The 13742-nt window shown below is 37.0% G+C and overlaps 1 protein-coding gene across 1 annotated transcript in view; it reads right to left on the bottom strand.

Annotated features, from left to right (window-relative positions):
- Window positions 1–9812: 9812 nt before the first annotated feature.
- Window positions 9813–13742, bottom strand: part of LOC145013231 (uncharacterized) — a 90722-nt gene continuing 86792 nt past the window's right edge. The window contains exons 5-8 of the mRNA XM_078972042.1: window positions 10999–11033; window positions 10857–10904; window positions 9879–9908; window positions 9813–9821 (exon numbers count right to left, since the gene is read on the bottom strand). Coding sequence (XP_078828168.1) covers window positions 9813–9821; window positions 9879–9908; window positions 10857–10904; window positions 10999–11033 — 122 coding nt within the window. The remainder of the gene's footprint in view (window positions 9822–9878; window positions 9909–10856; window positions 10905–10998; window positions 11034–13742) is intronic.

Below are 13742 nucleotides of genomic sequence, written 5' to 3' on the forward strand. Positions count from 1 at the left end.
CATCCTTCAAGTTGCTATGGTGAAGGCAACCCAAAAGGACCATGCACAACCAAATATAGTTATAGCCTTAGACACTATTCCAACAGTCTCCCACTTGGATAAGTCTAGTAATTATACAAGTACAATTCGGTTTGCAATCGTAGCTCTCAAAGACGCTGTCAACTCTGATCTAATCAATCTTGTCCTTTAGATAATGGATCGTATAGTCCTCTGTTAGATATCATGCTGACAATCCTATGGAATGGTTAGTCTAGCATTTAGATTTCTCGATCTCCGATTTATTTGACATAGAACTTAATCGAACACATCAATTCAGTTCTGACCGGGCCCGGCACATAAGTCAAATCAAATCATCGAGTGGCCAAGATATCTCTTCTATCCTCTTAGGATAAAATTTATAGATAAACTTCGACTTATATGCATTTACTTATTCATTAACCAATTATACACAACAATGTGTTTTATAACATCAAGTTACTGATGCGTTTTCGCATTATCAATGCACAATCAATTAACAAATAATAAACCATATATCTAGGTTTTAAGACCATATGATATTATCGTCTTGCGATCACCTTTTATATCGTATTCCATAAAGTGATTCCAGCAAGCGCGGGTTTATTCCAATGCTCAAAACCAGTTCATAAGCACTCATGAACGTTGCAGCAACCCTTGCTATGTCTAACACCATTTAGACATTCTACACACCAATTCATGACAATCTTCATTCATATCTACTCCCAACATATGAACGATTGTGGACCATTTGAATAATTCGATTATTCCTAATAAACTCAATTATTCTGGAAGTCAAAACATGCAAAGTGAAACAATAGTTAAACAACTAACATGTGACAGTAACTTTACTCATAAATAAAACTCCTTTATTTAATCATCAAATGTTAATTACATTTATCTATTATATGTTTCTAATACTATCTAATCTATACTAATATCATCCTTCAGCCCAATACTCCTAGCATGCTGCAAGTGCTTAACCCTACTCAGTCCCTTCGTAAGCGGATCTGCTGGGTTATCTTCTGATGATATCCTCTTCACTACGAGTTGTCCTTCTTCTACACGATGTCTAATGATGTGATATTTTCTGTCGATATGTCGAGATCTACCATGATCCCTCGGTTCCTTGGTCAAGGCAACCACACCTTCGTTATCACAGAAAATCTCCATGGGCTCCTTTATGGCCGGCACAACTCCAAGATCACCGATGAAGTTCTTCAGCCATATTGCCTCCTTCGACGCTTCGCTCGCTGCGATGTACTCTGATTTGCATGTTGAATCAGCTACGGTTTCTTGCTTGGAACTTTTCCATGTCACTGCTCCCCCATTTAGGGTAAAGACCCAGCCCGACTGCGAACGGTAGTTGTCCCTGTCGGTCTGAAAGCTGGCGTCACTATACCCTCGCACCTTTAAGTCATCACTCCCTCCAAGGACTAAAAAACCATTCTTTCGTCCTCCGAAGGTACTTAAGGATGTTCTTCACCGCAATCCAATGTGCTTTGCCAGGGTTCCCTTGATATCTGCTAACCATGCTCAAAGCGAAGGCTACATCAGGGCGAGTACAAGTCATAACGTACATGATTGAGCCAACTGCGGAATCGTATGGTACTCGGCTCATTTCTGCTATCTCAGCTTCGGTACTCGGACTTTGAGTCTTACTCAACTTGGCATTTCCTTGTATCGGTAGTTCTCCCTTCTTTGAGTTTTCCATACTAAAACGTTTTAGTACCTTCTCCAAGTAAGTATTCTGACTAAGTCCAATTAGTCTCTTACTTCTTTCTCTTACTATCCTTATTCCCAAAATGTAAGAAGCCTCTCCGAGATCCTTCATAGCGAAGCACTTCCCGAGCCAGGACTTAACCTCCTGCAGATTCGGGATGTCGTTTCCTATGAGTAATATGTCATTGACATATAGAACGAGGAAGCTTACTATACTCCCACTGGCTTTGACATATACACAATATTCGTCTTCGCTTCGTACAAATCCAAACTCTTTGACTTTCTCATCGAAGCAAAGATTCCATCTGCGAGACGCTTGCTTAAGTCCATAAATGGACTTCTCAAGCTTACACACTCTATTCGGATGCTTCGAATCCACAAACCCTTCTGGCTGAGCCATGTAAACATCCTCATCCAACTTTCCGTTAAGGAAAGCGGTCTTGACATCCATTTGCCAAATCTCATAATCATGATATGCGGGAATTGCTAGCATCACTCTAATAGATTTAATCTTCGCAACTGGTGAGAAAGTCTCATCATAGTCAACTCTGGGAGTTTGAGTAAAGCCCTTCGCAACCAATCGCGCTTTATATGTGTGTACGTTCCCATCCACGTCGGTCTTCTTCTTGAAGATCCACTTGCACCTTACGGTCTTACGTTCGGGCACGTAATCAACCAAATTCCAAACTTGGTTATCGTACATGGATTGGATCTCGCTATCCATCGCCTCTTTCCATTTCGCAGACTCCGGGCCTGCCATGGCTTCCTTATAGCTATTAGGTTCATCAAGATTTACTAGTGTACCATCACTAATATACGTGTCCCCTTCGGTGGTAATGTGAAAACCATAAAACTGGGGTTGAACTCTAACTCTATCGGAACGTCTAAGAGGTAAGGATTCGTCAATCGGTTCAACCGGAGTTTCCTCCTCGGGTTGAATGCCAGCGGTAGAGGTTCCTTCATCTATCGATTCTTGAATCTCTTCAAGTTCGATTTGACTCCCACTGTCTCCTTAGCTTATGAGTTCTTGCTCTCGGAAAACTCCTCTCCTCGCAACAAAGATAACATTATCTTTCAGTCTATAGAAGAGATATCCAAAGGAAGTTTGCGGGTAGCCGATGAAAATACATCGCTCACTTCGAGGTTCAAGCTTGTCGTGAGTATCTCGTCTTACGAAAGCCTCGCAACCCCAAACCTTGATATGTGCCAACGAGGGAGCTTTCCCCATCCACATCTCGTGAGGTGTTTTGGCAACCTTCTTAGTAGGGACTCGGTTAAGGATATGGGCGGCAGTCTCTAAGGCATACCCCCAAAAGAAGATAGGTAGTGAAGCACGACTCATCATAGAGCGAACCATATCCAATAAGGTTCGATTACGCCTTTCTGCCACACCATTTAACTGCGGTGTCCTAGGAGGCGTCAATTGCGAAACTATTCCACACTCCTTGAGATAATCGTGGAATTCAAGACTTAGGTACTCTCCTCCTCGATCGGATCGAAGCATCGTGATTTTCCTGCCCAATTGATTCTCCACTTCATTCTTGAACTCTTTGAACTTTTCAAAGGTTTTTGACTTTTGCTTGATTAAATAGATATACCCATATCTACTATAATCATCGGTAAAAGTCACATAGAAGCGGTTCCCATCCTTCGTGGTTGATCTAAAGGGTCCACATACATCGGTATGTATTAGGTCCAATAGCCCCTCACCCCTTTCACAAGTACTCGTGAAGGGTGACTTAGTCATCTTTCCAAGTAAACAAGACTCGCATGTGTCATCTTCCCTAAGGTCGAATGACTCCAACACTCCATCCTTTTGGAGTTGGGCTATGCGTTTCTTGTTGACATGTCCAAGACGACAACGCCACAAGGATGCTTTATCCATACTAGTGGAAGAATCAATATTCAAAACATCATTTCCTAAGTTATCAACAATCATAACAGTTTCATATATTCCATTACATGGTATAGCTTCAAAGTAAAAGACACCATTTAGATAAGCCAAAACAGAACCATTCTCATTATTAAAAGAAAATCTAAATCCTTTTCTATATAAACCATGAAATGAAATGATGTTTCTAGTCATTTCTGGCGAATAGCAACAATTGTTCAAATCCAAAACTAAACTATTCTTAAGCACTAAAGAATACACTCCAATCTTGGTCACAGGCGACGATCTTCTGTTCCCCATGATTAGATTGATCCTTCCTTGCTCCACATCCCTACTTCTTCTTAGTCCCTGCACATTAGAACAAATGTGATAACCACAACCGGTGTCAAGAACCCAAGAAATAGCATGATTAGAATCGTTAGATTTGATTGCATATATACCTGCGAAAGATGGCTTGATGTTTCCTTCCTTGATGGCTTGCAGGTAATCCGGGCAGCTTCTCTTCCAATGTCCTATCTTGTGACAGTGGTGGCACTCTGCCTCCTTCGGGTTAGAGCAGGGCTTAGAGGGATCAACTTTGGTCCCACTAGAAGAGGAACCATCTCGGGCTTTCACCTTGCGATAGTTGTTCGAAGAAGCTTTCCTCTTCTTTCCCTTCCCTTGACCAATAGCCAAGACAGGAGCAGCGGATGGATTGGGAGTTGGTGCAACAGACTTGTCCTTGAAATTGCTCTCAGCAACCCTCAAGAGACCTTGGAGTTTACTTAGAGTGACCTCCTCTTTGTTCATGTGGTAGGTCATCCTAAATTGATTGTACATCGGAGGCAAAGAGTGAAGCACCATGTCGATCGCCAAGTCTTCGCCGAAGTCAACATTTAACTTGCGAAGGCGGTCGACATACCTTTGCATCTTTTGCAAGTGCACGGTAAGAGATTCTCCATGACCCATCTTAGCGGAAATCATGTTAGTGAAAATCTCGTAACGCTCTTGTCTCACGTTTTGGTGGTACCTCTCCAACAAGTCTTGATGCATCTCGTATGGATACATGTCCTCGTAGGACTTTTGGAATTCGGAGCTCATGGTGGCGATCATGATGCAATGTACCTTCGTTGCATCTCGCTCATGAGTTTCAAAGGCGGTGATTTCTTCGGGAGTAGCAACTTCGGGGTTGATTTTCTCGAGCTTCTCGTCGAGGACATACTCTTTATCCTCATAGCGAGCAATGGTGCGAATGTATCTTATCCATTCGCTAAAGTTCGTTCCATCGAAGGTGACCTTTTGGCAAAGGCTCATCAACGTGAAAGAACTAGCAGCAGCGTTGTTTGCGTTTTACATCTATAGAAAGGACAAAGATAGATTAGAACAAGAATCCCTAATTATCACCCAATAAGAAAAATTAGGGCTAGGATCCAACAATAACATTTACATACTAGAAAAGGGATGCCGTAATCCAATATGCAAATAAATTGAAGGTAAGTGAATGACGATTCACTAATTCTCCATTACAAAACTTAAACTATCAGTCCTAAGTGTTTTTGAGAATTCCTAGATTCGGATGAGATTCATTGAACTATTCAATGGCATGTTTAAATCTCGATATGCCCCTCTTGTTTGTGACTGGGATGCCGAGGATCACAAAGCGGGTGTGAATTACCATGCAAATTCACATGGTGCCTTCATTGAAACGATCACCTATTCGACGTGCCGGTAAACCACACACGCTCCATCGAACTATGATGAACAATGAATCACCCTTTGCCACCTTCGCTTAGAACCAATTAGTGTGCCGGTAAACCACACACGCTCCACTAACATCTTAGCAAAGTGCAAAGTGTAATTTCATGGGATTGCATCAATTCACTTTTCCTAAAGTAACTAAGATTGGGAAATTTTAAAAAAATTTAGTTACTTCGTATTTCTTATTATACTTTTAATGAGAGGATGAGGTTGCCCTATCCTACCCGTTCGGCTAACGACCCTCCACCAATCAAGCAAGCGGTGGGTGTGAGTGTACACCCATTAAGCGCCATTTTATAGGCCGCAACCTTATACCCACCTTATAGATCGGCTTCGTGAATGAGGCCTACTAGCGGTAAGACTAGCATTTAGTTATACATATATATATTAATCTAGTAGTATCATATAAGTATAGGGTTGCATTTTAAACTTTTCAAAATCTAGGGTTTGAAATTTAAGTTGTCTAAATTAAAACTTTTAATCACAAATATAAATTTCAAAACTTTAGGGTAGGTTTTAAACATTTAAAACATAGAGGATCAAATAACAAATAATTCCAATTAACAATTAATATTCTAATTATCTTTATTTGATTTATCTTGATTTCTTTGAAGATAATTACCAAAATAATTAATCATTATCATATAAGGAAATTAAATATTTTATTAGATGATAAATATCTTTAATTAGATCAAGATAATAGTCATATTTATCAAAAAATCGGATTTATATTGATCTAATATGATTAAGGTAAGTTTCCATAAGATAATTATGAAAAAATCCCGAATCTGGCCATTCCTGACGCCTGGACTCGCCGAGTCACAAGGGGACTCGCCGAGTCAGGCCTACTCGACGAGTCCACCTTGGAACTCGACGAGTCAGTGACTCAAAACCCAAAAAATCAAATTTTGCAGGTTTGTTTCAGTTAATCAAGCAACAATTTAAAGAAAACCAAGCTAGGCTCTGATACCACTGATGGGTTTTAGCCATAAGAACTTTCCTATGTGCGCATGCAAAACCCTAATGCTTGGATCTAGGCTTTCTAATAAACATGCTTTTGAATCCAAGACTTCTAATGGCTAATTAGGTTAAACAACAATATTAAAACAGATCTAGAATCATACCTTTGAATTCCTTGTTGATCTTGTTTGTCTTGGAGCTTCTAGAGTCACAATTGTCACTCCTCTAATGGCTTACAAACACCAATAGCAAGCAAGATGATTTAGGAGAGAGGAGAGAGGGAGGAAATCGGCCAGGGGTTCCTTGCTTAAGGTTGTGTGTTGAATTCCCTCATCCATAGGGTCTATTTATACTATTAGACTCCTTAAGGGTTTCACCCTAAACCCTAATTGGATAATCTTCTCTTAAGGCTATCGAAATCCATTCCATAGATAACCCTATGGACGATTTGAGCTATCCTAAAGCTCTTAGAATCCGTCCAAGGTATATCCTAATGGATTTATAGTCTAAAGTCTAACTATCAAACAATTGACAGTTTATACCCTCTTATTTAATTAATCTCTTTAAGTCACCAAATTAATACCAATTAATTTATGACTTATATTAATCAAATAGCCAAATATTATTCCTTATAATATTTACTCTCTCTTAATAAATCATCCTTCAAGTTGCTATGGTGAAGGCAACCCAAAAGGACCATGCACAACCAAATATAGTTATAGCCTTAGACACTATTCCAACAAATACATCGTTTTCTGTTACAAGAAAATAAATGACTTTTTTGTTTATTTGAGCTTAAATAAAATAATTGAGACTTTTATGTAAAAAAAATTGAAGACTTAATTATAAGTTTTTTTAAAATATTAGGACTTTTCTAACAATATCTTATTTTCTTTATGTAAATCGTGTGTGTATATATATATATATATATATATATATATATATATATATATATATATATATATATATATATATATATATATATATATATATATATATATATGTCCCATGATTTGGAAATATATTGTAAAAGGTGTAACGTGATCCGAGGATATGGAGTTGAACATGTATCACTATTTATATTTTTATGAGTTTTTTTGTAAATTCAATTAAGGAAAGAGAATGAAAATTTTGATAGAAAGAAAAGGTGAGGAATAAAAATATTTATTATTTCCTGTTCCCGAGTTCGAAGGAAATGAAAAGAAATGAATGAAAAATTTTAAGTTTTTGTGCTCCCGAGTTCCCTATTCCCAACTTTTATTTTTAACCTATAATGACAACATACTTTAATTTTTAACCAATCATAGCATCTTACTTTCACTTTAACCTATAATAGCAATCTACATTCTTTTTTAACCCATCACAGTATCTTTCTTTTATTTTAAAGTTTATTTGTTATTTTTGCATGGTTAACTGTGTAATATACGATTTATAACCTAATATTATCTGAAATAGTTGTTCCTACGTATGTCTTAGAGCATGAGCTAACTAAATAAATTAATCAACTTCACAAAACTTCTAAATACTTTGACATGAAGATCTCTCAGACATCTTCAGATATTAATCATATACGTGTACTATTGTAATGGATCATATTATCAAAATCCTTCCACCTCTCACATCGATGCTAACACAATAAAAGAAACTCACTCAAATCACGAGCTATAGTGCAATGAGGATGATACGAAGAATGAGGGTTGATGTTTTTATGATTGTTGTGAGAAAAAAAATTGTGTTGCACTCCCTCTACCAATTGTTCAATGAGGATGATAACCAAGATGATTTCATCTTTTAGTTCTCAAAATTATATGAACAAACTTTTTATAAATATAAAGTAAAAGAGTTATACAAAATCTTTGGAGATTAAATGATCACCGAGAAAAAATCTAATTTTAAATTCATTATATAAAAATCAATTTTAAATACATTACATAAAACATCAAATATATCACATTACAAAAGTATTTAATAAATCCAAAATAAAGATCAAATATACCACTCTACGGCCCCAACACTATCCCATTGATAATTACACACCGTAACAATGGTGGATACAAACATTAACCCACCTTAAAGTGGGTCCCACAGGGAAAAAATGTTCTCTAATTTTATTTATTTATTTATTTTTTTTGAGAAAGTATACATTCTGACACAATTTCACGATTTTTGGCACATATTTACTTAAAAATCCAGGAAAAAACCATGTCAAATCCGGTATTATTTTTTTTTTTTTATAAGTAAAAATTGGCCACAGATTACACATGTCTCATAAGTAACGGCTAGCAAAGTTGCACGACCATCATTGGTAGTGGCCAACAAAGCCGCACAAAACCCTTCGAAAATATCCAACGATTGATCCATATGTAGACACATGTCAAGATTTCTTGTATGATCATTTTGTCTTCTACTAACTAATTTCTTAATGAATTAATGTCAAAAGCAAGAACCACCACAACGAGTTAAATACGAATAGACCCATAAATATCAACATGGACAAGTGTCCGGTTAGACCAAAGATAAGTTCCCTTCAACATACGTCGTCCACTTCTTACCATAACCCTTAAAGATCTGTATGGACACGTGTTCGGATAGATCAAACACGTGCACTATCTCATGCACAACTAGAGATGGGACTACATAGAGCCTTATTGGATGAACGGAATTGCACGATTTATTATTTAATTAGTGGACTTGCAATAATTCAATAAACATGAGTGGGTCCCCTCGAATTTACAAAACTAGAAACTGCCTATAAATATCATTGCCATTGATCTAATTATTCATACGTTCATTATCATTTCACCTTTGAAGCAAACATTACTACATAAATTAACCCTATTTTTCTCCTCAAGTAGATGGCAAGCTCAAGGATGGCAAGGTTTGTGAGTGAGGTAGCGCCCCCACAATTTGTGAGTTTGATGAGACATCGAGCGACTAAAATGTTGGACACTATTACTGAAGACGAGAGGGAAGCAGAAACAAGTAGTTCTTGCGCTCCATCAAATTATGCGAGGGGTGGTAGTTCCATGCACTTTGGTAAACAAACCCAAAGGAAGTTTTCTGTGTTTGGAAATTGATGAATGGAGCTATGTTTTATTTTGGGATTTTTTAGTTGAATTGTTTTAAGAGACAGGTTTTAGTTTCACTCTCTCCAGACCAGTTTTTTTCAGTCTTTTGAGTAGTGGGGTTTTAAAGTTATTAAAGCCAAGAGTAGTATATTTTTATCAATTTATGTAAACGAAAAGTTATGTGTACTAAGCCATGAAACTTTTGTTAATGTCTTTAATTATGTTTTTAGTAAAGTAAAAACGTGTTGTGTTACTACTAGCAAGTGCGATTGTAAAGTAAAAACACTTAGGTAGCGTTTGGTATGTGAGATTGAACAAATTAGGATAGACCAATACCATTTGATGTAGTGTTTGGTGAAGATGGAACTAGGAAAAAAATGGGAGGAAGACCAAATCAAATGGTACTAAACTTTCAAAATTTAGTTCCACTAAAAAAAATAGAACATAAATGGACAAGGAATTTAAGACTAAAATGTCGTCAATACCTTGTTTGGTCTTCTGCAATCTCTCGATTTCTTCAAAAAAAAAAAAAAAAAAAAAAAAAAAAAAAAAAAATCCAATAGGTCATTCGATTGTTAAAATATTTGATAAACTCAATTATTTGGTTTGCTTTTTTAGTAACTAGTGAAGAGGCTCGTGCGTTGCATGTCTGACTTTATTTTGGTGCGTCACAAAAATAGGATGCTATAATTGCTTGAGTGTGAAAGTATGATGCTTAACAATCGAAATAACCAATTATGTACCAAATGAAAAATCTGATCTAGATAACTAGATACCATGTATCCAATAAAAAAGTTAAAATATGGCAGTTTTTATAAGTTATATAGATACAAATAGAGGAAACCTTAACTCTAACTCATAACTTCAATTGCTCCACCAAAAAATGAGACTACATAGAAAATGACATCTTTTTTTTTTTATAATCTTTTACTACCCGATACATTACAATTGCTCCACCAAAAAATACATCGCGTTGCCCTAAGTCATAGTCCTGGGATAAAGAGCACCATAATATCCTTGCTAACTTTCTCATTTTTTTGGAAACTAATAATGTAAAATATACAAAATAGAGTCCCAGATTCTTTTTTTTTTACAACATGATATCATTTTGTTGTATTTTTGTACCAAGGTTGTTAAAATTTAAATAATAAGCTGTTATCTTCTTTAATCACCATATATATTGACCTCTGGTATGTTGTATTTTTCCGTTTGGTGTAAGAGATCAATATTAAATAGTCAAGCATGGAAAACCTTTCAGCTCAAGAGTAGCAATTTCCTTCACCACTTCATGTCTAATTCAAATTGAGCATCGGCTATAACAAAACATAGTATAAATAATGAAATTTGTTTTTAAGCATTCATTTATTTAAAAAGTAATATAAACAAGAATAATAAATTAAATTTTACCTTTTTCAAAAGTAAAATCGTTGAAAAAACGGATGAGTTTGTTCCTGTTTGCAAACAGCACATTCACAATCAGTGGTGGTTTTTTTCTGGTTAGTAGGGAACCGCTATTCCAAAAAAAATAAAATAAAAACCATCTTTTTGAAAACAAATATTTATATGGGAATTAAAAATTGAATATTTGTTATATATGTGTATTACCTTGAACAAATGGAAGGCTTCTAGCTGTTTGAGTCCTACAATTGAAGAAAAATGGTCAAACATTAAAAAAAATGTATAAATGTAATAATACGTAATAAATAAATACCCTAAGAAGATTCATGAAAATACTCATGTTGTCCAATGAGTAAACATATCGAACCATCACATCACACGGTATTTGAACGATCTAACAACATTACTCGTAGTCGCTAAAACATTTTTGCAAACTCTCTGTTTACAATTTAAGAGAATAAAATAAGTAAATAAAAATAATATTAATATAGAAATAAACAATAAATAACCTTGACATCATATCTTCTAATAATGTAGTTGGAGATTACAACAATCTCTATAAATGGGCTTGGCTAACATATATTTCCTGTGGAGGATCATACTATCCTAAAATATCGACTTATGATTCCAATATTCCTAGCTGACGAGATATGTCCGATGTGTCGTTAGACATGTTTGGACTCTTTTGGAGAGCATGCGGTTCACTCTAAAGAACTCTCATGATTCAAATATAGACACAATATGGTTAGGGATGTTTTGTGTAACAACATGATTTTTCAAACAAAAATTTTCAATTTAAAACTCATAAACAAATGTCTCATCATTAATTATCAAAAAATAACCAACAAGTTTTCAACACAATTATTCAAATCCAGGATCCACAATCATAGCACAACATCAAGAGTGTGTGTACAATCATGTTGGTGCCTTCTCGCGATCCTCAGACGTACCTGAAACACATAACATATAACATGGTAAGCACAAATGCTTAGCGAGTTCCCTAAAATACCACATACAACAATCCGCCACTCGAGGCTATACTCTGTACGACCCTCTGGTCAATGTGTCTCAGCGGGACCCTCCAGTCCCGTAGCTCGTTGGACCCTCTGGTTCGGTCTAGCTCGTTAGACCCTCCGGTCCGGTTTGGTTGAGGACCCTCTGGCCTCGTAAGTCGTTGGACCCTCCGGTCTGGTTAGAATAATACATAGCATATATAATTGCAAAACACATAATCTCAAGCAAAGACGTATGACCTTCCGGTCCACACATAGATACCACCCTAGGTAACGTATAGTAAGAAGACTCACCTCGGGTAACTCGAATGATCTCAAACTCGAAACACTGATCTAGCCTCTGCCTAATCACATACAGAAAATATCTCTACTTAGAAAAGGCTCTCAAAGGCTAGACTAATCCCTTACTATTCTCTCAGAAGGGTAAAAGACCATTCTACCCCTTCAATGGTCCAAAAGTCCATTTGTTGACTAAACCCTAAAAGTCAACAAAAGTCAACCCTAAGGAGTACGCGGTGCGTACCAGATTCCTACTATGGGCGTACTCGACCACTATGTTGATATCGGGCTGTTTGAACCCTACGCCCCGCGTACTGGGATTTACGCTCAACGTACGTCCCACTTTTACTATTAACTCACTTATGGTCTTAACCAGCTAAGACCTTGGCTCAAAATACAAATCTGGACCCCTACAATCTCCTAATCCATAAAGTCGAAGACTTTACGCCTTTGCATGGCTGTAAAGGACATCATCATCCAAAACACACCACTTCCTTCACTAAAGAACTCATATCTCATACATGGCTCACTCCTAATGTCCAAGATTGGATTTTTATGGATCTATAACACTTTATACACTAAATATGGACAGATCAAGGTCTATGGAGCTCCTTTACTCATAAAGTCTCCACCTTTGGGACAAAAACCCTATAAATGGTCCATAATGCACAAATCAAAAAGATTGAGAAAGCTCCAAGCTTTTTACCTCCAAATGATGCTCCAACCACAGAAAGTTCAGATCCAAAGCTTGCCCTCCAACTCTATCTCCTTCAATGCCACCTCCTTCTCTTCAAAAGCACACAAGAACACTTTCAAGCTCAACCACACTCACACAAGCTCTAGAACAAGGGTTAGGGTACACTTAGGGTTTTGCTCTCTAGAAATGGTGGCTAAACTTGAGGCCATAATGTTCCTTATATAGGGCTCACCCCCACAATTAGGGTTTTAATCTGAACCTAGTACGCCCAACGTACACTATGGTACGGCCAGCGTATTGGGTAGCTTCTATGTCAAGACTATGCTCATGAGTACGTGCATCGTACTCTCCCTTACTGTGACAATAGTCAATTTCGGGTCAAGTCAAATTCAAACAAAGTCAACAAGTCAAACCGGTCAACTTAGTTAACCCTTTTATATTAGGGTTTACATTATGTGATTACTAAATAACCCACTATGTTAATGTGAAAACATCAATTGGAAAATTCGTGTGTTTAATTTTCCATAGCCTTGATAACGCTAAACAATGAACCAAAGCGATAAAACATTATTACACACTCATCGAGAGTGTGTAGGACATTAAAACATGGCTTAATGGGGTTTACGGACCTTGCATTGCGAAGCTAGACACTCAAAAATGACACAAACGAAACCTCTCTCAATCGTATTCACTTTCTTTTTTAAATCTCTCCCAAACCTCTCCAAAATATCTCTCAAAAGTTCTCGTAACTTTTTATAATCACTCGGGTCATCCCGAACCTTAACCGAGTCAAAACCACTTAAAACGGAGTAAAAATGAGTAAAATAGTCTTAAGGTGCCAAAACTCCTCTTAGGAGCCGAGACCCTCTTAAGAGCCGACCCTAGGAGAACCGAAACCTCCCTTCTGAACCGAGCCTCCCCACTGGAATCGAGAAGTAGCCGAAATCAAAACCTCTAGGACC

The sequence above is a fragment of the Lactuca saligna genome, chromosome 1, assembly GCF_052625555.1.
Source record: "Lactuca saligna cultivar CGN05327 chromosome 1, ASM5262555v1, whole genome shotgun sequence".
Lineage (NCBI taxonomy): Eukaryota > Viridiplantae > Streptophyta > Magnoliopsida > Asterales > Asteraceae > Lactuca > Lactuca saligna.